Below are 26,461 nucleotides of genomic sequence, written 5' to 3'. Positions count from 1 at the left end.
TAAAAGACAGTGAAGAGGCAGACGCCGTCTCCCAGCTGATGCCTCCCTGTCCCCGCTGGATGACACACCCCGGCTACTGGATCACTGATTAAGGATATCAGGGACATCTGGGTGGTCCTGTGATAGGAGCATGATTCCCACGAGGGGCGACACGTGTTAAAAATAAACTGGAGGTGCTTCGGCTTGAAGTGTCACTGACAGCAGCCATATGTTTCCATGTGAGGCAGCAAAAAAAAACAAAAAAAAACAGCACAGTGAGAATGCAGTTTATAGCTGTAGTGCAATTCTGTGTCATAAGTCCTGTTTTATAATCTTTACAGCTCTCTAGAATTGTTTTTCAGATTTTAATGATTACTTTTAAGGTCCTTCACAACCTGGCTCCAGATTATATCTCCGACATTTGAACCCAGCAGAGGTCTACTGTTTGTACAGTCAAGGATGAAAACAATAGGGGACAAAGCCTTAGGCTTAGACTCTGGAGTTATCTGCTTGAGGGAATAAGACTGTCTGAGTCACTGTCCATTTTTAAGTTAAAAAAGTTTCAATTTCATTGTTTATATGTTTTAAATTTTGTGTTGTGTTGGATTTTCCTATTGTTTCATTATTGTTTTATGTTTTTAACATTCTAAATAGGAGAGCAAGTGTTTAGGGCAGTGCTATATAAATAAGGTTAATTATCATATTATTATATCAAGATCAAAGAGGTATGAGTGGGTGGGTGTGGCCAGCCGATCAGGGAACGGCCTGACCTTCGTTAATGTGATGAACATCATTCCTTTTTATTATTCCATAAAATGTGCATTTAGCAGTGACTCAGGTGCCACTAATTTCTCCATTTCCACTGAAGCCAAGGAGGTTCATGCAGGTGCAGTCACATCATTTGAATTAGACTCTGACTCAGACTGGCCAAAGTTTTACATCAGCAAAAAATCACAGTAAACTTGGGGAAGCATGCAGAGCTAAAACTGCAAGACATCTCCTTCATTCATATCAAACCGGGTAAAGGAGCTAGATGTGCTAAAGTAATTAGGCTTATAGATTCCTTTTCTGGCTTTCAGCATGTGCTTGTCCCCCATTTGGACATGATATTGACTTGTGGAGGATAATAACTCTCCCAAGCACTGCTGGAATATTAATAATATGACTGCAGAGGAGCATAATTAGAGTAAACAGGTGCACAAACAAGCATACATCAAATTGACTGTCTAACAGTAAAAGGTGGGCTGCGATAAAAAGTACAGTCTGCATAATAAACTATTCCCCCTACATCTGCTGACACACACAAACACACACAGACATTTCAGTCCGCCTCTTAAAACCCAGTAAAACCCACACTGTACTCAGGTAGACAGGAATAAATTGTTCCAGCAATTTATTACCTCAATGAAAGGTTACACACTCATTTTGAAGTCAAACTGCCACAAACTATTCTTGACAGTGAGACAAAGGTCAGCAACACTGCTATTTCCAAGGCAAAGGGTCAATGAGCTGAGGGCCCCGACTCAGTGAACGAGTGTGTGTGTGCACGTCTGTGCTCTGAATAAACCATATCAGTGTTGAGCTGGACCTGCATACTAAGTGCTGAGGTGTGACGGTGTGGTCGTTTCAGACAAGTGAGGAAAATTGCCGAGTGTGACTCCACAGAAGTGAGTGTGGAGACACAAAGAGACCTGTGCACATCAGTGCGTTGGTGATGAGGACACTGATGTCTGCTCTGTTCCTCAAACATCACACATTAATGTTGAATAAAAATGTGATAATGATGACAAAGTGTAGGTCATCACTTGCACTAAAACAGCACTATTAGTATTTCTGCCTGCAGCCCGTTTGCCATGTCAGTTTAGCAGAAAATACAACTCATTTCTTGTTTAACAGAAGTTGACGAAACACAGTTGTGAATGTCATGTATTCATTTTCATTCATATCTAAAGGTATCATGCCAATTAAATGAATCGGATTTACAGCTGTGTGCCACAGCAGGCACCGCATCTTTAACAAAAAGGTGTTTCCATTTCAATGTAGTGAAACTAATGTATTTCTATTACTCAATTTTAAGTTCACAAATTGCACAATAAGATGGTTAATGGAAACACCCAGCAGGTAAACTTGTATATGAAGCATGTTAGTGTGCCATGCTGACGAGCTCAAAGTACAGTTGAGGCTGAAGGGAACAGCAGTAGTTTTGTAGGTTATTTAAAGAGACCCAGAGGAGTTTGTTTTTGGTTATAAAAGAGTCTCATATTAATGTGGATGAATCTACGTTACCCACTTGTTAATGGGTCAATCTTCGATAAATATATTGTTTTGTCTTTATAGTTATTTTTGATATTATTATTTAGTGGTCGACTTGCCCAGCATTTCCTAGTTTCGGTTTCCCGGACGCTGCGTGGCGGATCATGGGAATAACGCCGCCGGATCGCTAGTTGGCATCGTTGATGGTCGGAACTACAACGGTATCTGATCGTCTACGAACCTCAGACTTTCGTTCAAGGGGGCAGTTGTCGGTCTGAGAAGTGAAGCTCACTTCCGTGTTCAAAAAACTGCAATCCCCTCGGCTGTCGCTGGGGGCTGGTACCAGAAGGGAGCAACTCCAATTGAGCCCCATGTTAAAATAGCCGACTTTACAGCTTAAAAAAAACATATTTACAGCCTGGTACATTTTATTTTTTTGGTCTCAACCGATAGTTTCTACCCCCGCACACACTCTGAGGGGGGTGAATTTTTTTTTAACTCTACCGTTTTACTATTATTAGGTTTAAAATTCTGGCCAATTAGGGCGCGGAAACGTTGAGTGACAGGTCTGGAGACCGCTGCTTCGAGGCCAGTGGGCGGGTTCTCGGCCGGCTAACCACCGCACCTCTCCAAATATGGCAAGTGAAATCCAACATGGCGCAGTTCAAACCCCCGTAACGGCGGCACAAAACAGACTCCCCCAAACCAATGGGTGACTTTTTACACTTTTTACATAGACTTTTTACAGTCTATGCTTTTGTTCTTGATTTCTTGGCAAACACTTTTGCTTTCCTCCGTCCTCCGGCTCATGGGAAACGTAGTGTGAAAACACTTTGCTTTCCAAAACTCCTTGTAGTGCCTTCAATCAGAAACCATAGTATTAAAAAAATCAAAAAAAGTGTAGTAGATGATGGCGTTTAATGAAAAGTTAAGGGGAACATGATCATCTGAAACAGATTTCTTAAAGCTTCAGTTGGTAACAATTATTCAGTCATATTTGCTGGAATTGTCACTATATTCTGATGGTCAGACATTAAATGAGTAATTTAGGACAAAATCCAACTCCTCTGGCTCCACCTACAGCCTGTAATCGTATTTGCCAAAATCCACCGCGCCCGACGATTCTCCACCAGTCAGGTAGAGGGAGCAGGAGGAGCAGCCAATCGCCGCTCCTACACGTCGTGCTATGGATACGGTACATCTTTTTTTTTTTTTTTTTTTTCTCTGTGGGTGCGTTCATGGCTACTTTGTGTGTGTCTGTGTGTGTGTGGGGCGCTTGGCAGAGGTTCATAAAGGGACCTGACGGAGTATTGTCTTGAAATTTCCGACCAAGTCGCGGAGTTTACTTTCACTTTCGTCAACTTACCAACTGGAGCTTTAATGCATCTAGTCATTGTTGAGAAACAGTATTTACTGTAAGTATGGGGTAGCGACAATTCAATAGTTATTAACAGTTAGCTAAATGCTCGATTAGTTTGATTTACTTTTGCAGGGCTAAGGTAAGATGTCCTGAAAGTATATTGATGAATACATACTGTACAGTAACAGCGACCGAGCTTGGGAAATAGTTTTTCTCCATGACAACTGAGGAAACACCCACATCATCGCAAGTCTGTGTGATATATTTGAAAGCTGTGCAAAAAAGTTGATGTTTTTTCAGCATTTCAGTTTCCTCAGGAGTCAGAAAAAAATTAAATTTAAAACAGGGATATATCGATTCAGGTTCATGTTCAAACCACTGCATGAGAGAAATACATATATCAAGGGAGGGAGTGTTTTGTTGACTGTATTGAGAGAAGTGCACACCGGGTAGACTGACTGGAGATAAGACTGAACTGAACCCTGTTTATTTCTGCTGGGAGAACTTGTTTGATCCTCTAAAATCACAAGATGTCATCCACTTTTACCTTTATATCTCCTCTGCAAGAGATCAGTGCCATCAAATAGCAACGTATGATGTCAGTGCTTTTGTCAAACTACTGCTCCGTTAAATCAAAGCAGCGGGAACCCATCCAAGTATGTTTCCTGCCAACTCGCATCAATCTGAGTGGTTAATTATGACAGAATCCAACCGGAGGACTGGGATGTAAGATGCTTTTTGAATGACTTAACTTTGAGCTGTTATTAACAGAGATGGGGTAACATTTCTGGCTTTGTAACAGGAACATTATCCCTGAAAATGGCATAACAGTCTCTATTACTGCTAGTTAATACACCCTGTTTTCTTCAGTTAACTATTATTAAGACCCATCAGGCCTATGAGCACTGAGGAGATCAAATCGTCAGTACTTTTCCCACCTTCTTCCTCTATCTCCTCCTCAGACCTCAGACCAGTTTTCTCTCCCTCCGTCCTCCACTGTCCATTTCCCTCCTGTGTTCTCACTCAGCTGCTTCTTGTCATTGTTCTCTCTTCACTGGCTCCTAATTGTCTCCATGCATCAGAACATCTGTCATCTCATATAACAGTCTCTCCTGCTCTCATAGACCTCGCCATTGTGCCGCAAATCTGCCAGCGACAACATCTGGTGGCATCACGGAGGTCAAGAGGATAATTGCCCGTACGCAGATAATGATGGATACACACCAGCCGTGAAGAAACACACACAATCGGGGGGAAAAAAAAAACGCAGCCAAGTTTTTCTAGGCACGGTTTTCATTTTGGTATTGTTCGGTGAAAAAATAAGCAATCTGGTAGTCGAGGCTAGTTCTGGTATGAAGTCCATTAAAATTCAATACAGAGAGCGGATATAATTGTACTTCAGAGAGTGAAAAGGAACCATTTCATGTATTTCTTAAGAAGCCAGATTAGGTATATTGTGACATTCACTGAAGGTTGTGCACAATACAGTATGTAAGGTTTTCTCAGTCCTAATATAAATATGCCATTGGAATCCACTATCTTCCAAAAAGAATTACCATAATATCATAATTTTTTGTTGATAATCATTTGATTTGTTGATGTTGAAAAATTTGAATCGAAGTTGTGCTATCCATCTATGCACTGTAATCAGATACTCTAGGATGGTCCGTATATATCAACATAATGTATATGTAAATTATTCCTGCTTGCACCCCTCTCCACCTTCCTGTCCTCACGGCGCCCCTTATTAAATTAATGACCAGACTAATCAGAGCTTCTTCCCTCAGATGTGAGACCAGCAGGGGTTTGATCACTCCAACCAAACAGGCAGTTATGGAGTCCAGATGAAACAGTAACATCATATTAAACATCATGACAGCACTGGCAGGCCTCAGAGCAACTTTATTACAAAGGGCCTCTGTTGAGAGTACACACACGCACGAGCCAGGAATATTATGGTATGCTGATCAGGGTTGATCCACTGTCAGCTGTAATTCCACTGAGTCGTGCAGGTAAAAACTCGGGTGTCACCACCAATCACAACAGGTGCACAACAAGCCCTTAACCATCAGCTCTGTGTCAGCTGTCGGTGCTGAATCTCATCAAGGCCGGACGTGTGTGCAGCCTCTGAAACATGTGACACGGTGCTCAAGATGCTGCAGTGTCATTTTGCTGTGGTACTTCCCTCTTTGTGTCAACTGTTACAGAGGTGGCGGTCACAGTCAACAACACAGAGATTGTCCAGCATGTTATTCCTTTCTTGACATACCGTGTTCACGTGCATAAGCAGGAATTTACAATCACAAACTCAGCAATTGCAGTAATTATGTGAGAAAAGACGCCCTTTGAAGCAGTGGGTTTGAATAAAGACATACTAAACTCTGAGTAACAGTATTTCAGAGTGAAAGACTTGCGAAAGAAAGTGAAGTCTTGAGTAGACTTTGCCGGCTTGACACTCTAATATTTCACGCCATTCAAAGACGAGGAGTAGAAAGGTTTCTATTTCAGCTCGGAGATATGAGAAAGAGAGATATGATTATGAAGCGTCTCAGGGCAGACTAAATAATGAGCACGCTGTACGGGCCTTTGTGTCTGCTGCTCTTATTCTACTGGACGGCTGACTCTGGAGACTTACCTCTCTATTTGAGTCTTCCTGCACTTGTGCGATGTGGAAAATTGTTTTTTTCTTTATATTCATATTTTTCATTCAGCCTTTTATTCATGAAATGAAAAGGCAGCGCAGCTCCACCCTGCTTCAACCTGATCCCAGTGCTAATCAGCCACGGTAATTGGAAACACCTGTGGAGGTGTGTTGTCGAGGGCAACTGGCCACTAGATTACACTCCGGTCTGATCCTGTCCGTCACATTCAGCTGGTTCTACAGTTCCCTGATGCTACCAGACCTCCCACAAGACACTGAGCTATAATACCAGTGTGTGCAATAAATGGTAACATATACAGTAATAACTCCACTATTAAGCAATAGCATTATAAAAATACTTTGTTAATAATCTATAAAGCATCTTCCTTAGCATGTTATAAATGTTCAACTATGTTTGTCTATTATAAAACACCTATTAACATACTCACTAACCATTAGTACATCATTGTATTTATAAATGCAGCATAAATGTTTATCTACTGTAAGTAGTTCGTTAATAATTTACTTTCCCTCCATAACTGGTTCCTAATTGATATAATACTTTGTTTGATGTTGAATTAATCATATATTAAGTATGGAAATACAAGCATTAAACACATCATACGTTAACTTATTATTTGAGAGTTGAACATTTATAAATATGTTTATGAAATACATACTAGTATTGCAGAATAGTTGATGAATTACTTAAGTAACCAAAACAATTTCTAACTAATGCTTAATGGTGTGTAACTATAAAGTGTCATCCAATAATATTCTTAAATCCTGTGAGTTCAAAAACAATAAAAGAATGTGAATCAAAGCCATGTCCCTCTTGATTTATTGTCTGGCAAAGTTGATTTAAACCCAAAAAAAGTTTTGGTTCCATGTTCTCTCTGAATTCTTAGAAAAGAAATTAAGATATGTGAATACAGTATGGACTCATATGAAGTAATTTACTGTTCGTTCATATGTGACACATGAACGAACTTCATGTGTCACAGATGGTGTAGAAAAAGCAGCTTGTAGGGAAATAGTAGTAAACAGGACAAAAGATCACTTTTCCTTCTGATTTATCTGGGAAAACCTCTGCGGCCACAGGCTGGTCTGCATATGTGTTACCATGGTTACCACATCACCATGGATAATCGAGCAAAAACCTCTTAAACAATCACTTCTTTGACAGTTCCCACCATCAGCTGATAGATTTTGTAGATTATCCTTTGATTCCGTTATAAAGTCGCATATATATTTACCATACTCTTCTGAGTGCTGGTCATTCAGGGTGTGTATTGGAGCATCTTGTATGTGTGTGTGTGTGTGTGTGTGTGTGTGTGTTCAGGGACTGGGCTCTCTGGCCACTCACAAACAAGTTTCTATCTTTATACAGAGACTATGGACTGGACTGACGGCAGACTGGACAAGACATTGGCTCACTAAAGCCTCTTGAGGTATAAAGAGGCATTACAAGACGGAAACTAGCGACCTCGCCTCTAACTTAAGTAGATCTTCGACATAAATTGTTATATCTACACATACCATTGATTATCTGAGTTAATTTATCAGTGTTTTAAACTAAAATGCCCACATGTTGCCCCTTTAAATGCTTTGAAGAACCTTATACATGTCAGCAATGTTGTTGTTGTTGTGGCCTGATGACTCAGATGTCTGCAGAAAGGAAATGACATCCCAGTCACACGGTGTGACAGGTCACACTCAGCGACTGACTGCAGCAAGCCAAAACTGATGCGACTATTGACAGGAAATGACTGGAACATCTCATTTTCAGACGTAGCTGGGTAGGTAGGTGGGAAGCCGAGGCATCATGCACTTTCACACTTGCTAGTCTGAGTGTGTGTGTGTGTGTGAGAGAGAGAGAACATACAATGTACGGCACGCTCTACGTGTGAATACAAGGGTAAAACGCAGGGGAGTGAAGTTGTGAAGTTTGTTTGCAAGGGATTTTGTATTTTCAGTGACATTAATCCTCCCTGTTTGCATCCTCTAACAACTACTACCACAACAGCCGTAGCAGCTAATTCTTTCTGAAATGTTGTAGATTAAATTTGTATAACACGTACAAACTATTGCCAAAAACTGACAGGCAGTTTGTTCTTGTTGGATGTGCGAGCATACAGTGGGATTTATACAGTTTTAAGATGCAGTGGCACATTTTCCAAAGAGGTAAATAATGTGAATGTAAATAATTCTCTTGAATTTGAATTTTCAGTGGACAGAAGTGAAAGTGAAAACTGCAATCTTATGATAAGGATGTATAATCTTTACAAAAACACTTACAGCAGATCCCCTAGCTTCTGTCCGTTTATCCCTGACTATGCCTATCTGAAAAGGAGAAGTCAAATATCTGCAGCAGTCTTTCACAGACAGGAGTCCTGCAGATGTATTGGCATCTTATTTCCTATTCCCACTCACCCACACACACACAAATGCACATGCTCACATAAAAGCTGAGATCCCGTATTGAACACATGCCTGTGTGTGTCCACTTACTGACAGAACGGCAGCAGAGACAGCAGGGTCTCCTTGGAGGGGCGGGCTGTGAACTCGGGCAGCGTCTGGATCAGTTTGTTCATCACCGTTCGAAGGTAGCCCTGCAGCTGCTTCCTCCTCTCCTCCACAAACTTGGCATCCTGCAGATAGAGAGACAGGGACAAACCAGTCAGTTACAGGTAAAACGACTTATTCTTTGATATTTACAATAATAAATCAACGTACTGTCGAGAGCACTGAAGAACAAGTGACTCTCACCCTGTTGTTTTGTTTTTCTGGCTACTTTGCTGTTGTGAATCACTGTCACTGCTCTCACAGCACCGTTTTTGGCCGCTGCTGTTTTTAGTGGAAAAGCTATTTGCCCTCAGTATACCACATGCCCAGCATCAAATACAACACATACAGCGTTTTACAGCTTAAAGGCCAAATATTATCATCAGCTGTTTAGTGGAGCTCAAAATCAGTGCTAGAAGTGAAGTGAATATTAGACGTTCAGCAGGTGAACCAATTGCTCATTTAAATTATAATGTTCTGTATCTATCTGCTGTGTAAATACTCATTGGTTTGTTAACCTAAAACATCTCAGTGCTGTATTTATTGAATAGTAAATGGACAGCACTTATGTCGTCTTAGCAACCAATCAAAACCACATCCACCTAATCACACAGCACTTTTTTTCTCCTTACACAGTAAATATTATGAGTTTTTTTTCTACAGTACCATACACACTCACACATGGACACACACACACCAGTGATACATATGGTAATTCTGGGTTCAGTATCTTGCCCAAGGACACACTGAACAATCTGCTCTCCCTCCTGGTGGAGGTAGAAGCTTGAGCCTTGTTTATATAGATACATATTTGATTACAACAATAAAATCCAACTGGGTAAGAAGCACGGGCAGTCACACCAACAACAGTTTAGATTGACTAAATCAGCACCGTTGAAATGTCAGTAAAAACCCATAATTGCAGATCTGCACAGGCACAACTACCCTGTTTGTTCCCAGATCTTAGCCACAGTGAGTAGTTATATATATATATTAATAATTCAAATCTTTGCTCAATAGCCCTCATTCTGTTTCAATACTTCATGCAACATTATTGTGAGTGTGGCCAGCAGTTAACTGGGATTTGGCCATCACAGACCAGCACAATAACGATATTAGCAAACAAGACCGAGCAACAAAAATGATGATGATGATTGTGTTATTATAACAGTTTGGTTGCATCAACTCTCAGCGCCAACTGCTTCCCTCAGCTTGAGGCTCATGGAGGTGACCGACATGTACCGAGGTTGGCGCAGCCCAGCTCAGGGGGAGGAGGATGGGTCTGACTATAACATATGTTGCCCTGAGGCAAAAAGTTGCACACTGTGACATAAAGACCCGTCATTGAGGACTGATTATGTCTTGTTACTGTGCATCAATCAAATCCTGCATAGGCTTCCCCATGTGATGTGTTGCTCCTGCTCCTGTCGCTATGAATACTTTGTGGTTGCAGTTAAACCCAGAAGCATTTTGATACGTACACAGCACTGCCAAAACCAGACCTGTAAATCCTGTGGCTCCATGTTTTATAAAAAGGTTACAAGAGGATTAACACACCCAAATATTCATTACTTTATCATTTGGTTCCTGTAGAGAAATCAGGCAGAGTCATTTTGAGCATTCAGGCTCCCTTCGCTGGGAGACTCTGAAGCAGAGGCACAGGGCCACATGGCCGGTGTTAGCATAGCTAATCAGTGTCCAGCAAGGCTCAGAACAAAGCCTGGGCAATGCTCCGTTTTACTCTGTGGTGCTTGGGACTGGAACAGACAGCCGTTGTAGGAGGCCAACATTTATTTCCCTGTTTTTTGAAACTACTGCTTCCCTTTTGATCTAAACCCCAGAAGAATTTGCCTTGTCTTAAAGTCCACATTTGTTTCTTCTTTACAATAACCATGAACTCTTTGTGGTACCAGGGCTGAATGGCTGCAGAACACGCAATCATGAGAAATGTGAGAAACAAAAGGACACTTTATATTAAAGAATGCTCCATGTACAGTCGTAACCTCTTTTTCAAAAGCCAATTCAAAGTTAAAACACAGATAACCCAAAGCTGATGTAGGTCCACATTCATTAATCAACAAATGCTGTGAAATTACTCCTGGTTAATACATTTTTAATAAATTAAGCCCATGGGGATTTCATGCATTTGTTTTCAACAAGCTTTTTTTTTATTTTCCTGAGTGCAGTGACATTCACACTACTAGCAATGTTTTCCAAATAAAATATAATGAAATTCAAGACTCCACTTTACCTAATTTGAAAACTGCCAGACAGAAATATAATCAATAACAGCTATAAAAGAGATAAAATGAAGAAATTTTAATAATCATCACAATAACAAGAATAAAAACAAGAACAAGCTGTCATTGGGAAGTAAGATTTGTGGTGTGGAAAGTAGAGCGTCTAGAGGCCATGAGTTTAAGTTTGATTGTGGAAAAACAAACAGCAATCAGGGGATTAATTAGTGTTGACTTAAACTATTACAATTCATAATTCACTATTATTTTTCTCAAAGATTTTGTTAGCTGTCAACTTCTCCTCATTTACTTTACGCTATGTGGTCAGCAAAACTAAATATTAGAAGCCTGGAGACAAATAATCCAAGTGTTTTGTTTTGTTTTTTTGTTGGGTTCACATAAGGATGCACATTCTGGTTTGTCAAATCTCTGATTTAACTTGTGAAATGCTTTCCATACCAGTGTATCATAGGCATTATGGCTTAAAGGGATAGTTCACACAAAATCCAAATTTAACTCATTATCTACTCACCCTCATGTCGACTAAGGGCTGGGAGAAGTTTCAGAGTCCTCCGTGCTTTCTCTGAGTTACGGGGGGGTCCGCGCAGCAGTATTTGTCCATATAACGGTTGTGAATGGTGCTCACTTTTCTTTGTCCAAAAAGACACACCAAAAAACATCCAAATACCTCCATACTGCTCGTCTGTAATGTCCCTCTTGTATTGAAGCCCCGACATGAGAAATTGTTCCGCCGGGACACAGGAAGAGCAGTGAACTGAGATACTGGGAGCTTATGCAGTATGGAGGTATTTGGATGTTTTTTGGTGTGTCTTTTTGGACGAAGAAAAGTGAGCACCATTCACAACCATTATATGGACAAATACTGCTGCGCGGACCCCCCCTGTAACTCAGAGAAGGCACGGAGGACTCTGAAAATTCTTCCAGCCCTTAGTCGACATGAGGGTGAGTAGATAAGGAGTGAAATTTGAATTTTGGGTGAACTATCCCTTTAATGCATCTGCATCACCAACCTAACTTAGTGCAGCAAAAATGGGAATGACCCCTCACTGGCTTCCCATTTGCAAAGATGATCAAAAGCAACTGGGGTCAAGACAACCAACACTTTAATTAATGATATTACTGCAGCTTTGTTGTGAACCAGTCAGGGTGTGGGTCACCGTGTCCGACTGAAGCTGTGTAAACACAGGTAGAAAATGAGGTGAGAGGACTTTCAACTCCAATGCATCCGATGATATAAAGAGGCATATCTGCTGCTTTTAGCTGTGCACTTATGGTACAGCATGTTCACTGCAATTTGCCTCTCAGAATCAACCGAACCCACAGCACAGTGTCCACAAAGAACTTTTAAAACAGGGGAGTAGATAAGAGGTCCACTGTCGCCCCTAGTAGTAGATAAGTGTGTACACTGAGCCGAGGTGAGTAGGAGTGGATAACCAAACTCTACTTCATACAGGGTGAAATATACACTATAGGAACGGGTAAATCTGATGTGTCAGATTAGACTGTGTCTGCCAGCATGGGTTTCATGCTATGTCAACACACGAAGGGACACTCTGGACTGCTTTCATGGATGTCAGAGCAGTAATAACACTAATGGACATCATGACAGATTCATCCTCTTGTGGAGACGGGGAGGAGGGCTGGAGAGGCCAGGTGCTGTCTGTTGTTTGCACAGAGGAATGAGAGGGCAGAGTAGAAACCACTGTGGCATACTGATGTAGGTACAAGGCTGATTCTGTCCTCTTACATCTATCTGCTTGCATGCAGCCATCGCCACACCGTGCTCCACTAGTTTCCTCCCCTCTCTCCTGCTCCACGCTGCTGTACTGATATGGCATGAAGCCTAAATCAGTCTATTATTATTAATCATATCGGGAAGTACATGTACCAGCACATACAAAGCGTCTTATGGCCTACTTCTGTCTCCACCAGGATTTACATAAATTAGTTAAAAATGAAATATGTCTTAAAATTTGCATTAGCTAGAATATAGGGGTAAAACCCAAGCTTAAATGTAGTAACTGTATTATAGTTTTCACATTTAGCAAATGCACTGTAGTAATGGTTTAACTCAGAGTCCAACATTGCACTTTATGTGGAGCTCTGCCAAATGACAGCTTGCTAGCGGGTTAGCCACAGCATTCCTTAGCTACTGTAGTTACCAAGCTCTTTACTTCAATTCCTTTCTCATAAAATTGAAAAAATGCATTTTGTTGGGCTGACATCTTGGTCCATTCACTGGGTTATTCCATAAAACTACATAAAGCAACAGTGAAGCTGAATAACAATGCCAAAAACCCGGCTTAGCATGAGCTTACTTTAGCAAATCTTATTAGCTGCTAGCTCTCAGCTTTTGATAAGAGTGCAATGTATGCAACATGGTGTTGTTGAGCCATTTCAAAAACCCCATACTTAAATATGGGATTAAATTACAAAGTAAGATTATAAAATTACTAATCATGTGGATTTCAATGTAAATAGAGAGAAACCTATCAACAATCACATAAGATAAGATGAAAAAATTACAAATTAGTTTAAAAGAAGACATCTGACCATTTTTGGGTAGAGTGTAGCATTTCTATTTCTTTTCTTTTCTTTTTCCCCCCTTTAAATCATGTAGGTTTTATGACAAAACTTTAACACCTTTTTCTTCAATGCTCCTGTTGTTAATATTCTCCCTTTGCAGGGCATATGCTTCATAAATGTCATGGATTCTGGCTGCGAGATAAGACACAATTTCTTTACGCAAGCTTATCATCGGCACATGTTTACCAGTGGTTGTGTGTACAAAATGTAGACCATTTCAGACTGGGATTCTGAAATGGTCATGGAAAAGGCAGAGAGAGAGAAGCTGGATGTATAATACACAGTACATGCACACGCACAAACACACACACACAAATACACAGCTAAATGTCAGTTCCCAGAAAGAGCAGATAAGCAGGAGAGGGGAGCTGTCAATGGAAGAGAAGCGTGAAGTAGTCACATATGCGTCCTGGTCTCCACAACTGCTCAGTGAATTTGCTGCCAGCGATACGCTATTCAACCACGGGAGAGGAAGAAAAAAAAAACTCCAAATCAGAGCAACTAAATGCTGCCTGCCAACAAGAATCACTTTTAGAAATGAGAGGTATGAAGTCATACACCTTTTTCTCCTATAGAAAATCAATGCCTTTGACCCCAATCCTGTGTGAAAATCTAGAATTACTGTGTTTGCAGTCAAACAGCTTTGTGTTAGGCCTTTTTCTTTTTAAAAGTATATCTCTCCAGTAGAAATAGAAAAAGGAGGTTGTAAGGGCGTAATGTGGTGTAAGTCCCAGGCAAAACTCACTGATTGTATAATAAGCCCCTGTCTTGGCAAATCAGATATGTTTTATAAGCAGAATTATAAGCAGAAAAAATAATTTTTTTTTTTTTTTTTTAAACAAAAGGCTTTCAAGAATATACAACTGGCCCTTGGTGTGTGTTGGCTGTTTCCTGGAATGTTTCTCAACATTTCTTCTGCAGTCAGAATAAAACAAAGAATCTCCCAGGTCGCCTCTTTGAAGAGGAAAACCAACCTGAGCTCTGTTTTGAACCTGCAGTCCATTTGAATTAAATGAGAATGCACAGTGTTGGTATGCGCAGACTAGAAAACAAGGTCAACACTTTCCACCAAGTCAGCCCACACTGGACCACAGCGGGGCAGAACAGCCTGTTCTCTCAATGCTGCGTTTAAACCCACACCAAACCATGGGTCCAGGCCATGCATAAAACATCACAGGCAATTCAGGAATGCTCATACAAGACCTCCACAATGTCTCCTTGTCATAATTAAAAGCGTGAAACATGTATATTGCATAATATGTGAACACAACATACTAAAACCTGTTAATAATTCACTTTGTGGTTTCTGATTAATTAATCAGGGCAGCCTTGGCACTTCTCTCCCTCTCTCTTTGTATGTAAAGATGGGCCAACTGCAGAGGCCAAGTGGTAGTTGTGTAAGTGCCATTGTTCGGATGTGATTTACCCTTTTTGCGCTCTTATATAATGTTGTTGTAATCAAAATGATGATAAAAGCAACATACTCCAACTGCCAATGTTGTAAATCCCACTTTAACACATATTTGATATTTAAGAAAGTGTCAATAAATGTTTTTAATCGTTCTCATCTTGCCTCTATTCCCTTGTGTAAATGCCATCCTGTTTAATTAAGTCTGTGCAAATTATATTACTGCCGAGTGAAGTGCATTATGGAGTCAGAGGAGTGCTTTAAAAAAAAAGAAAAGAAATGCGGAAATAAACACAGGAATAAATTATGGAACAAATAAGTAAAGTACAAATGTAAATGGAATTTATTGAGACATAATGGAAATGGAAATATAAAGAAAAATGTTTAGAAAAAAAAGAATCAAAACATGGCTATTGCTTTTCCCTTATGCGATATGCATGACTGGTATAAAGGAACAATCATTTCTGTCTGTCCCATAATAATATACGCTGAGAAAACCAAACAATTTGTCAGCAGCGACACACATTGTAACACTGAATGTGATATGATAATCAAAAGCCTGAGCCTAGCCTGTACAGTATAAAGATGGGTTAGGGTAAAGCCTCTGTGATGTCACCCAGGTGTCAGAGGAGTGGTGTTGAAGCTCAGAGTGGGCTGCTGCGCCATCACTATCTTGGCAGCCTGAGTCCACCTCACCCCTGGCTAATCCTGAAATAGGCAAAGAGGTGGTTCCGGTGTGGGGCCAAGACTTTGGCAGCGCGTCCGTCCACTCCCGTTCGCATCATTAACGGTGCTTGGCACCTTGCTCCAAGGCTAACCCACGGCTAATTAGCAAGTGAGTGACTTGACCTAACAAGCCGTATAGGGTGAGCTCAGACAGTGATACCTGCTAATTAGTGACACCAGTGGAGTTGAATATCTAGTCCAAGAGGACAGAGATGATGTCCAAATCAAAACCCAGTGTCACCCAAGACTAATAAAAGCATGAGTCATGTCAGTCCACTGCTGTGTCCATTTTGGAGCATATAATTACTGCAGTTGCTACGATACAAGACATTTGGATGATGGTGGGATTTACTGTGATGCAGTATGTCTCTTTTACTGAAATAATAATAATAATGGCTTGGATTTAAATAGTGCTTTTCATGATACCCAAAGCGCTTTACACAAACCATTATTCCCAGATCACTTTTAATACCGAAAGCTCCAGCTAAATTCAGCAGCAGGCATCAACATTTGATGATGACATAAACTGATTCAGTGTCTAGGAGAGTTCAGATGTTTGGTGAAATGTTCTGAACCCAGCTACAACACAGTATAGTGAAATGATTAGTAGAGATACAGGCATGGCCGTTGTATAGGGGGAGAAAGGTGATGATAATTCTAGGGGCTCAACGCCCAGTAGGGCCCACAAAAAACCCCAGTAGTATGACTGAATTATTCTGCATAATACCCTGACTAATACTCATAGTAATGCTGCATTAGCATCAAAACAAAGTAAGCTAAATAAAAAATGATAATACATACATAGTCTAAGAAAAAAAGTGGAAAAGTCAGGGGCCCACTTTAGTATTCTTTCAGGGGGCCCAGAATTCCTAGCAACGGCCCTGGATACAGGTAGAAGCTGCCAAAGTACTGAGGGCTGAACACAGACAGACTTTTAAAACTTTGCTCATGAGAAAAAAAAATTAAAAGATATCTACTACACATCCTAATCAACCTCGCTGTGTGTGCGTCCTGGCTGTAGACACCAACAGTACTGTAGCAGGAACTAGCACAGAGGTGGTCTTTTCTTTTTTTCTCTGTTGCTCTTGGGAGAAGAAGAATCATAACGACTTCATTTGCGGCCTTGAAAGAAAAAAAGGGAGCGAGAGATAAAAGCCGCACCAAAAATGAAGCGATTTTTATCAAAGCCCAAGGCAGGAGGGCGACTTCAGTGAGCAGGAGGAGAGACAGTGATACAAGTGGGCAAATGAGACAAAATTGATATTGAGGGAGGAGAACAAAAAGAGAGGCAAACGCTTTTGGTCATAAAGCCATAAAATCTGTTATGAGGTGCGACCAGCGGAAAAAAAAAAAAAAAAAAAAACCTGACAGCTGGACTCTGGGGTCTGACAACAACGTGGTTTTGATGTCATCATTCTGGCCGCTCCATGTATCAGCGTTAGCGTTGACAGGTACAACTCGGGAACATTTAGCCTGTATGCCTAGCCGAGCCCCTGACAGATCAGCTGGTTAAGAGCTGTCACAGACTATGTGTGTGTTAAATCTACATCTGTGTGTGTGTTTGTGTAGCTTCATCTGTATTGTTAGGTTGCGCCTGGCCAGTCTCGCCTCCAGCACTTGGAGACGCACAGAGGGAAAGTCTCCTTGGCTCATTAACAGGACACAGATACACAATGATGAGAGAGAGAGAGGCGAAGTCCTGATGGTGACGAGGCCTCGCGGAGCCACAGCTCCCACTGTCAGGGGTCAACGCCGCCACTGGCTGAATGAAATCAATCTAAATGCTCGTTCCCTCAACGGTGTTTACACTTTGCTAATTATATAGTGATAGCTTAAGGTGTCCTGTTTATAAGCTCCACAGTCGCTAATGTTAATGAGGGGTTGTGCTGCATACACACATTACCCTCACCGTGATCTGCAGTCTTTCAGAAACTACTAAACATCATGTGGGTGAGAAAGCTGGGAGAGCTAAATTATTTTAATGACACACTGTGATCGACTGCAGTTTCGTTCTTTATATATTGGGCTTTTCAGGCCTTAAATGGACAGTAGGGAGACAGGAAATAGGACAGAGAGACAGAGAGAGAGGGAATGACATGCAGCAAAGGGCCATCGGTGAAATCGAACAAGATTGCAGTTTCATCGTGACACACTCATCTGCTGAAGTTTGAACACAAAATCAAGTCTGTGTTTCAAACCTCGACCTTGGGCACAATAATGTCACAACAAGGTCACATCAGTAGGTGTTTATGTATATTGACAGTATAACACCACACCACCAGTTGATGAAGACCATGTAATATGATGAAAAGCTTGTAACATGTTCAATTGAGCAGCTGTTTGAGAATCCAGAAATTGACTGTCTCTCTATGTGGACATGTTCTTCAATGAACCATCATTGTTAAATCTGTAACACACACACGGTTTCCTGTTTCTTCAGCACCATTAAAGCCATCCTGTGTTTTACTAGTGTTAAACTCTTTTAATATGAAGCAGTGGCAGTAGGTGATGCTACGCTGGGGACATGTATAAGTGTGGTGGCTGCTGCTGCTGCTGAGCTGCTGTAGAGAAGCAGACCAGCTGCATCTCTGTTGCAGCTCTGTCTCTCTACAAGGAGTTTGCATGTAATTGGAAGGTTGGATTTATTTTCAATAAGTAATATCTGATTAAGATATTGTCAAAAAAATGTCTTTTTCAGATTCAGATTCAGCCTGGACATAGAAAACTACAGTAACTACGCAAACAGTGAAACTGAGAAAAATGGCTTTAAAGTTTTTTGATTTGCCTTCCAAATGTGTTGTAGGTAGATTAGTGAAAATACACAGATTTGACAGGTTTTCATGAAGTAATATTCATGCAATTAAATATATGACCACATATTTTACATTTGACCCCTAAAAAGCAGATACTGCGCTCTGCTGCCAGATTTCCTTAAATAGATTTCCAGGCAAAGTGCAGTAACTACAATGTTGTTGTTTTCTTCCAGCTTTCATTACTTAATTACCAACTTTGGCCATGCACCTCAAAAGTGATTAATAATTTGACAGTACAAACTTTAGTGACAACATTTAATGTCCAGTGTCCAGTGTGCTAACCTGCCGAAGCTAATACTAATAATACTAATAATACTAATAATACAGAGTGCAGTAACAACAGTTAGGCTACTGCGGTTTGGCTCAGTTTCAAGAGTGATTTTGTAGTTACTGCAAATTTTCATACCTCATATCTCTAAAACTGGGCAACATTGACCGCTGAAAATTTTACACAAGATAAAACATTTATTGACAAGTTCAATTTCACAAAAAACTCAATTTGGAATTTTCACGTAGTTACTGGGCAGGTGTCAATTTTATGTAACGTTGCCGCTCTGATGTCATCAACAGGTCCATCTTTCCATCTGCTGCAGCTGAACACGGGCGAGAGACCAACTCTCTAGATAATGTGATGTAAGTACAAGGTGAGAGATGTGCACATCACACAGCCAGTGTATCCACTTTAACCTATTAATTGAATGGGTGCTGAAATGAAAACCAGTTCCCACAGCTGCTACTCTCGCGCCACGTATCCAGGATGCTCCTGGCCTTAGGTGGGCTTTAACAGTAATTTCAAACAGCTCTTACATGGCTATAAGAGAGATTGCCATAAGAGGCCAGCACTGTGTCAGTGCTTGAGAAAGGTCTGGCTGTAGCTCTTAACACTGCTACTGCTATTGTGGTGAAAACACTCACTTGAATTTGTCTTGGTACAATATGAGAGCCATTTTCATTGTGTACTGTAGGTCACTCAGAGGTGGTTGTCGTTTCCTGTACTGAAGGTTATTTTGAAAACAGTAGGAAAACAAGGAGCGAAGTGGAAAGGGAGGAGGATGCTAACTACTGTAATGTGACCTGAAATTGGAGCTGAAACGTAATGAACAAGTCTCCAAAAATGTAATCATGATTTCCATATCATTATGACTCACTTTCCAAGGTGAACCTGAGGTAATATCACTCCTGAAAGCTGTGCATCTTTCTGACCTTATAAAAGCACAGATATAAGGTTACAGCATCAACCGGAGCCAAGCACTTAAATGCTTTAACAGTGCCAACTTTAAAATGAAAAATAAAAGTTATTTCTTCCAAGATAAGACACATTCAGTAAGCACCTAACTCCTCCTCACATTGGTATATAGATATAGCCTATGTCCTGAGATAAGGTGGCTCCAGATGGCTGTTATATACACAATTAATGCCACGTACTGTAGGCTCAGACAAGGAATAACCAACCAGTAACTAGGAGAGCAAGGGGTTCCTGTTTCCCAAGATTCTTTGCGCAGTATATTTGATCAGCAAAGGAGAAGGCAGGGAAACGTTAACATAGATAATCTCTCAAGTGTGTGTGTGCGCTAGCTGTTACTTGCAATAGGAACCTATAAGATATTTTCCCATATGTTTCTTACTGATGTAAATCCATATAGCAGAAGATCTCTGACAACTTTAGCCCTGTTTCTCTCTGAACTGTCGATCATTTCGAAACATGAGTGTATGTGTTAACCGGCAGGATCAAAGTGAGAGAGTCCTTGGCATGTAATACAGTTAGTAAGGAAAGCATGTGCACACATTTCCCTTGCTACCGAATGTCCGCTGACAGTTGGTGTGTTTCATCCTAACCAGAGCAAAACACAGCAGAACACATATTCATGGTGCAGTTAAAAGGCTTTTGAAGGTCTCTCCCTCTCATCCATTCTTATATTAACATTTCTCCATCATCCCCTTCTCATAATAATGACAGGCCCTGTGTGTATTGGTGAACTGTATATTATATTGCAATAGATGAGAGTAGAAAAATGAATAAAATATCAATCAACAGTTGCAAAAACAAAGATCCAGATGAGAACTCTATACAAATATGAATATGATTACGAATTACTTTATTAATCCCCTAAGGAAAATTCATTTGTCTGTCAGCTCATCACAATTTGCAGAAGAATCAAAAAAGCCTGATGGCTAAAGGTACAAGGAATCCTCTATATTTCTCCTTTCGCAGCAAAGAGAGAGGAGCCGTCCAATACTGCTGCTTTCCTGGTCCATCAAGGTGTCATGAACTGGATGATCTGAGCCGTCCAGAATGGCCTCCAGCATCTTCAGGGCACATCTCTCCACCACATCCCCCAGTGAATCCATCAGGGAAACACAACGAGCAAGCGGCTGGAGGAGAGTGGGTGAGTTTTGTTTTCGTCTCTTTTCAGGCAAAGCCAGCAGGTGTTTGATGCCTTGTATTATGGTCTAGGACCCTATTTGTACTGTTGCTGAAGTTTGGTGCTGTTCTGAGCATTATTTGTGGCTATGAGTGGCTTTTTTGATAGCGGTTGCTTGGTGGAGAAATATACACCAGTGTATTGCTATCGTGTGGTCTTTGCTGAAGTTGCTACAACTAGAGAAGCTAGAGGTCGGCAAACTTGATCTCTTGAGGTGGGGTCTTACTGTACTTGGTAGGTTAAATTTATGCCGGAATATCCCTTTAAGCTCTATTCTTTTATTTTTGTTAAAATCAACGTTACTTTCACTCTTCTTTGTAGATCACCTTAGACCTATTAAAAAACGTCAGTATTTTTGTTTGAGTAAAATGCCTCTACCCGTACGCTTCATCTCTGCTTGATAACAGCAGCACTGCTCTCCACTTCACCTGAAGAAGGAGGTCTTCACCACTGCCAACACAACAAAGTGCTCTTGGTGAGCCAGAAGCAAACACTGACTGGACTGAAATAACAGAGAAACTCAGCACAGCAGGCCTGCTGATTACTAGGAAAATCTCTCTCTCTCTGTCTCTCTCTCACACACACCACACACAATGATACACACAAACACCACCAGTCTGGTAGATTTAAATTGAAATCTTTAAGGTATAAAGCTCTCCACCTGCTCCCTCATTTCATCTCAGCCTGGCCCGAAGGCCTTCAGCTCCTTTCTGTCGAGAGGTTTCTTCATCTGTTGCTGGAGCAGCTCATTTGAGAAATGTTAGCAGATAATTAAATTTAGTCCAGTATTGTTTTGTTTTGTTCTGTTAGCTTTTGTTTTTGTGTTTTTGCTTCTGATAGTGAATTACAGCTAGTTGGTTCACCAGGTCTGTCACATTTGTAATTTTATGGATTACATGAACGTTTTCAGAAAGCTTTTTGCTACTTGCAACATGAGAAAATGTCAAAACAAAAGTCATCTTTGTAACTCCTGCATGAACATACAACAACACCATGGGACTCCCATTTACCTGCAGCTTGTGAGAGATTCTCGATTTGAGGTTCTTTTGGGTTTCAGTACAGACAGATGGATCAGTGGGAAATCTGCTCACCACAGAACAACCTGACTCATACATCATCACTGTGGGTACAGTATATTTGTAAAGTATTAGAAACTTTAGAAAGAGAGAGCAAAAACAAACAGTGTGGGTGAGGGAAAGAGACCTCAAGAGGGTTATAAAACAGCTCCACTCATAATGAAGAGACAAAAAAAAACATGAAGGAAAACAGGGAAAGCTGATAATTAGCATGAAAATTCACCAGTGAGGGGGAACACAAAAAAGAAATCTCTCAGTGTACAGTATATGAGAAATAAATGAATGAATGAATCAACCACTAACACTGTGTCAGCCACTGAAAACAACATAAACAAACAAAAGATGCTAATTATGCTAACCATTCGTCAATGTTGGTCACAGCAGATGGTTTCCACAAAACTAACCGTCCTGATACACACCGCTCACTGAAGAGAACAGTTAGCATTAGCATAGCAGCTAACACTAGCATCCTTTGGAGGCAGCATTTGAAGGCCAATTGACCCTTCGCCAACTCCTCCCACAAACGGCTATTGTCCAATCCTACGTTAGCAACCGTAAATATAGGCCTGGCAAGCTTTCCGCAGTGAGTCATTACGTTTGCTTTTGTGGACACATTTTGAGACTAAAAACAAAAAACATTTGTTTGTAGAGAAGGATGTTGTTGTTGCTGCTGCTACTACGGCGGCGGCGGCGGCGGCGACAGCAGCAAATAGAGATGTTCAGATACGAGCGGACTTTTTTTTCGACTTGAGCAAGTGTAAATATGGGGATAACCATATGTTCACCTCCGAAATGACAGCTGTACTTTTACCGCGTTTACCTGGGCTTTTAGGCGAGGGATCCTCCAGGCAGGGACTGCTTTCACTGACTGATACAGCGGTGGGAGAAAACAAAACAGCAGCGAAAGCTGTATGTGGTTCACAATCGCCCAAAAACTTAGAGTTTGACAACGTTTCATGACCAGTGAGATGACCTAAGTCTTGGTGGGTTGATAGACGGTAAAATTACCGGTCCTTACTGCTGCTCTGTACATTGTCCAGTCGTGTCGTTGAACAGATGTTTTATCCTCCTGCGCGAGTCACGTCACTGAAAACTATGAATGATCTTTGTGACTTCTTCTCTCTATTATCTCAGAACAGTTTATCCAGAAATTTGCTGATATTTCCTTTGAGATCGATACCAAATATTGCCAGGAGCATGGCTGGGAGTGAAAGCTTGCCCGCCGTAGCAACAGTAACCAAGGGGGCGGGGCTTACGCGAAGGGTAAATTACATCACATCATTGCAACAAGGCCTGTCCCAATTCGAAGGCTCTTCCAATACAAGTCCAGCCTTCCTTTGCCTGTTCTAGGGGGACGCACCGCCCAAGGCCAGGAGCTCAGTAGCTGTTGGGAGTGCAAAAAAGTCGCCACTTTCAAACATTTAACGTTAGGATGTTAATTGTGTAAGGATGCAATCAGGAAATGCTCAGAAGGCTAGACTGCCCCATTGGCCAATGGTTGACGGCGACGCAGCCGACCTTACAAGATCAGCGCCACAGACCCGGTGTCCCAGCTCTCATCTCGGTGGCACCAGGACACAAACACGCTGCGTTATCTGTAATCTCTTGTTTATGACAGATAAGGCTACACAAATATACACATCCTAAAGTCTATAACGTTATCAACCGCTAGTTCCCCTTTAAATGTAAATACAGGTGAAAACCATTCGGTGGACAGCATTGTAACTTGTCTATAACAATGTTGAGATCACACCACCATTGCGTGAATTTCTCAATCATTTAGTAAGTGCGATGTGGTTAGGGTTTAAATTTGCAGTGAGTCTGTTGTCAACCACAGCAAGAGTACACATCACTGCAGCAAGGTGAAACTTCAACAACTGAAGGTCAGGAGGAAAGAAAAAAATGTTTTGGTTTTGATTTGCACTGATGCATCCGTTTGACTTTAAAAATGAAAGGCAAGTGTTGAGTGTGTGCTGGTCTTTCTAGCAGCATGTAAAATGTGGTCAGAGAGTAACAGAGTCAGACCTGCTTTTTCTGTAGTGACTGGGGACTTCCTGGAGACGGTGAAAACCAATAATTCACACAAACCTGCAGTGTAATGAGCTTTTTAGAGAGCTTTCCAGGGCACAATGACACCGACTGTCTAGGCCTTTGATAGACACTTGCTCCTCCACATGATCCCACATGGTCCCGCACGCCCACACACACACACACACACGCACGCATACACACTCACATTTGCAGCCCATGCAAGTCAGCGTTCAGCCCAGTTTCCAGCCGTGAAAGCGCTGTGTCTTTGAAGGTGGGGAGTCAGACGACAGCTTTTGGCTGTGCCAGCGTCACATCCAACCAGCCAGAGAATCGGGGTCAGAACCAAATTATCTCCCGAAGGTTGGAGGGAGACAGAGGACAACAGGATGAAAGGGAGGGAGAGGGGAGTGAGGTGAGGGGGAGTGAGAGAGATCTCCGAGTTACTGGAGATGCAAATGAGCCACAGAAACCCAGGGAAGAGACTGTCCCCTGAAGATGAGGAGTGAGGCTGAGTGTGTGTCAGCGAAATGAAAAGATGAAGAAAGCCGGGGAGTAATGACCTGCTGGCAGGGAGCTGACGCTGGTTAACCCCGTCTGATCACCACTTTATTTGCTCAACGGTTTATAGGCGGATATAAACTTTTACAGCCTGATGTAAATTTTTTATGATAACTGGTGAAAGTCATGTGGGGATTGGATCCTTTATAGCTAAATGGGGCGTTGAGTAACGCTTTCCTATGAACAGCAGCTATTGTCCAGAGTTTGGCAAACTATAGGCACAGCCAGAAAGTCAAGCTTTGGTTATCTCCACATACCAAACCAGTGAACAGTGCTCTGCATTAAACAAGATAGTGTGTCTTTAAGCCAAATCAAAACTAAAAACCCAATAGCAATGGTGTTAGTAAAGGATTAAGCATCTGCTCTAACATAAGCTACAAATATTAGCATGTCTGGTAAACCACCACAACAGCAAACCTAAAGCTAAACCAGTGTGACTTTGAAGGACAAGAAGTATAATTTGAAGTATTCTATGTGTAGTATTTCCCAACTCAATGGCTCAACACAAACATTTTAAATACTTAAACAGCATACTGTGCAATACCCACTAGCACAATATGGAAACAGGGAATGTGAAATGTGTTGTGTGAATGTGTCGTTCCTATTTCTTGTGATAGTTCTTCATATTTATCTTCTTATTTATATGACAATTAAGATCTTTCTATATATTAAAATAGTCAGTTCAATCAGCAACTGATTTCTGTCATTATTTTTCAGTTGTCGGTCATATACAGAAGTACGATATTCATTATTCACCACTACATGCCACAAGTGGTTGACAGAGAGCTCCAGGCAGGCAGTGTTACTGTCAGCTTACCTTGTTCCCTATGGCTTTCTTGGGTGGGAAGTTGAAGGCGTCCACCTGTGGAAACTGGGTCCTCAGGTGGTTGTGGAGCTCCCTGAACTCTGTGTAACGTCTGTACACGTTCCACTCGTTGTCCAGGATGCGGATGTACACCTGAGGAAAGGTAAGAAACCATCATTATCATCATTATCTCAGCAGAAAACTGTAGAGGCCTCAAATCAGGAAATAATAGGATGGCTGGAGAGACAAAGTGAGTCTCTGTACACCTACACACAGGGAAGTAAACAACAATTTGGGTTGCACAAAAAATGGAAAACACACCAGTAGCACACTGTTGTTGTGTAATAGTCTTTTTTTTTTCCAGTCCACGAATTTGTCATCAAGCACTTGCAATGCGTAAACAGGATGGCTGAAAGAATGACTTTCTCTCATTCTTGTAAATGTGTATTTTCACTTACATACTGCAGCACAACACTGTGTCTGTCTATAGATGTGTCTGTGCCGCCATCATTTCTATGCACCATTAGCTGCTTTATTCAGACTCACGGAAGATAGAGGCAGCAGAGAGAGAAGGAAAGATGAGCCTATTACAAGAAAGAGAGGGTGAAAGAGAGCAGGAGCTGGGTTCCATTTTCACAGTAAAAAAAAAACATGGAAAGCACAGAGACAAAAGAGAAAGCAGAACGGCTTTCGAGAATTCAATTTTAAAGTGCCCAGCCACAAAAAAATAAAATAAAATAGACTCGATTCAGGTACATGAAAACAAGAATTGATTTAAAAATCGACCAAATGCACCCAGGCACAGCTCCCCCCTGCCAGGCTAATGAAAAAATAAAGTAAACAAAAGACAACAACGTCAAAACTGCACCATACTGCTGTACTGCACGATTCCTTTCCAAAGCCACACAGTCCTGAAAGCGTTCACGACAGCCACTGCTGCTCCATAATAACCAGCATGAAGTTCCACACACACAGTCAA

General features: G+C 41.3%; 1 protein-coding gene across 1 annotated transcript in view; it reads right to left on the bottom strand.

The window, feature by feature from the left end:
* snx29 (sorting nexin 29) overlaps nucleotides 1-26,461 on the bottom strand; it is a 157,710-nt gene that overhangs the window by 5,414 nt on the left and 125,835 nt on the right. Inside the window, exons 19-20 of the mRNA XM_085761785.1 lie at nucleotides 25,495-25,635; nucleotides 8,745-8,884 (exon numbers count right to left, since the gene is read on the bottom strand). Of these exons, the coding sequence (XP_085617911.1) occupies nucleotides 8,745-8,884; nucleotides 25,495-25,635 (281 nt within the window). The remainder of the gene's footprint in view (nucleotides 1-8,744; nucleotides 8,885-25,494; nucleotides 25,636-26,461) is intronic.

Source organism: Trachurus japonicus, chromosome 19 (genome assembly GCF_045865225.1).
Source record: "Trachurus japonicus isolate A0001 chromosome 19, Traja_1.0".
NCBI lineage: Eukaryota > Metazoa > Chordata > Actinopteri > Carangiformes > Carangidae > Trachurus > Trachurus japonicus.
The sequence above is the reverse complement of the archived record's forward strand: the minus strand, read 5'-3'. Positions and strand labels throughout refer to the sequence as shown.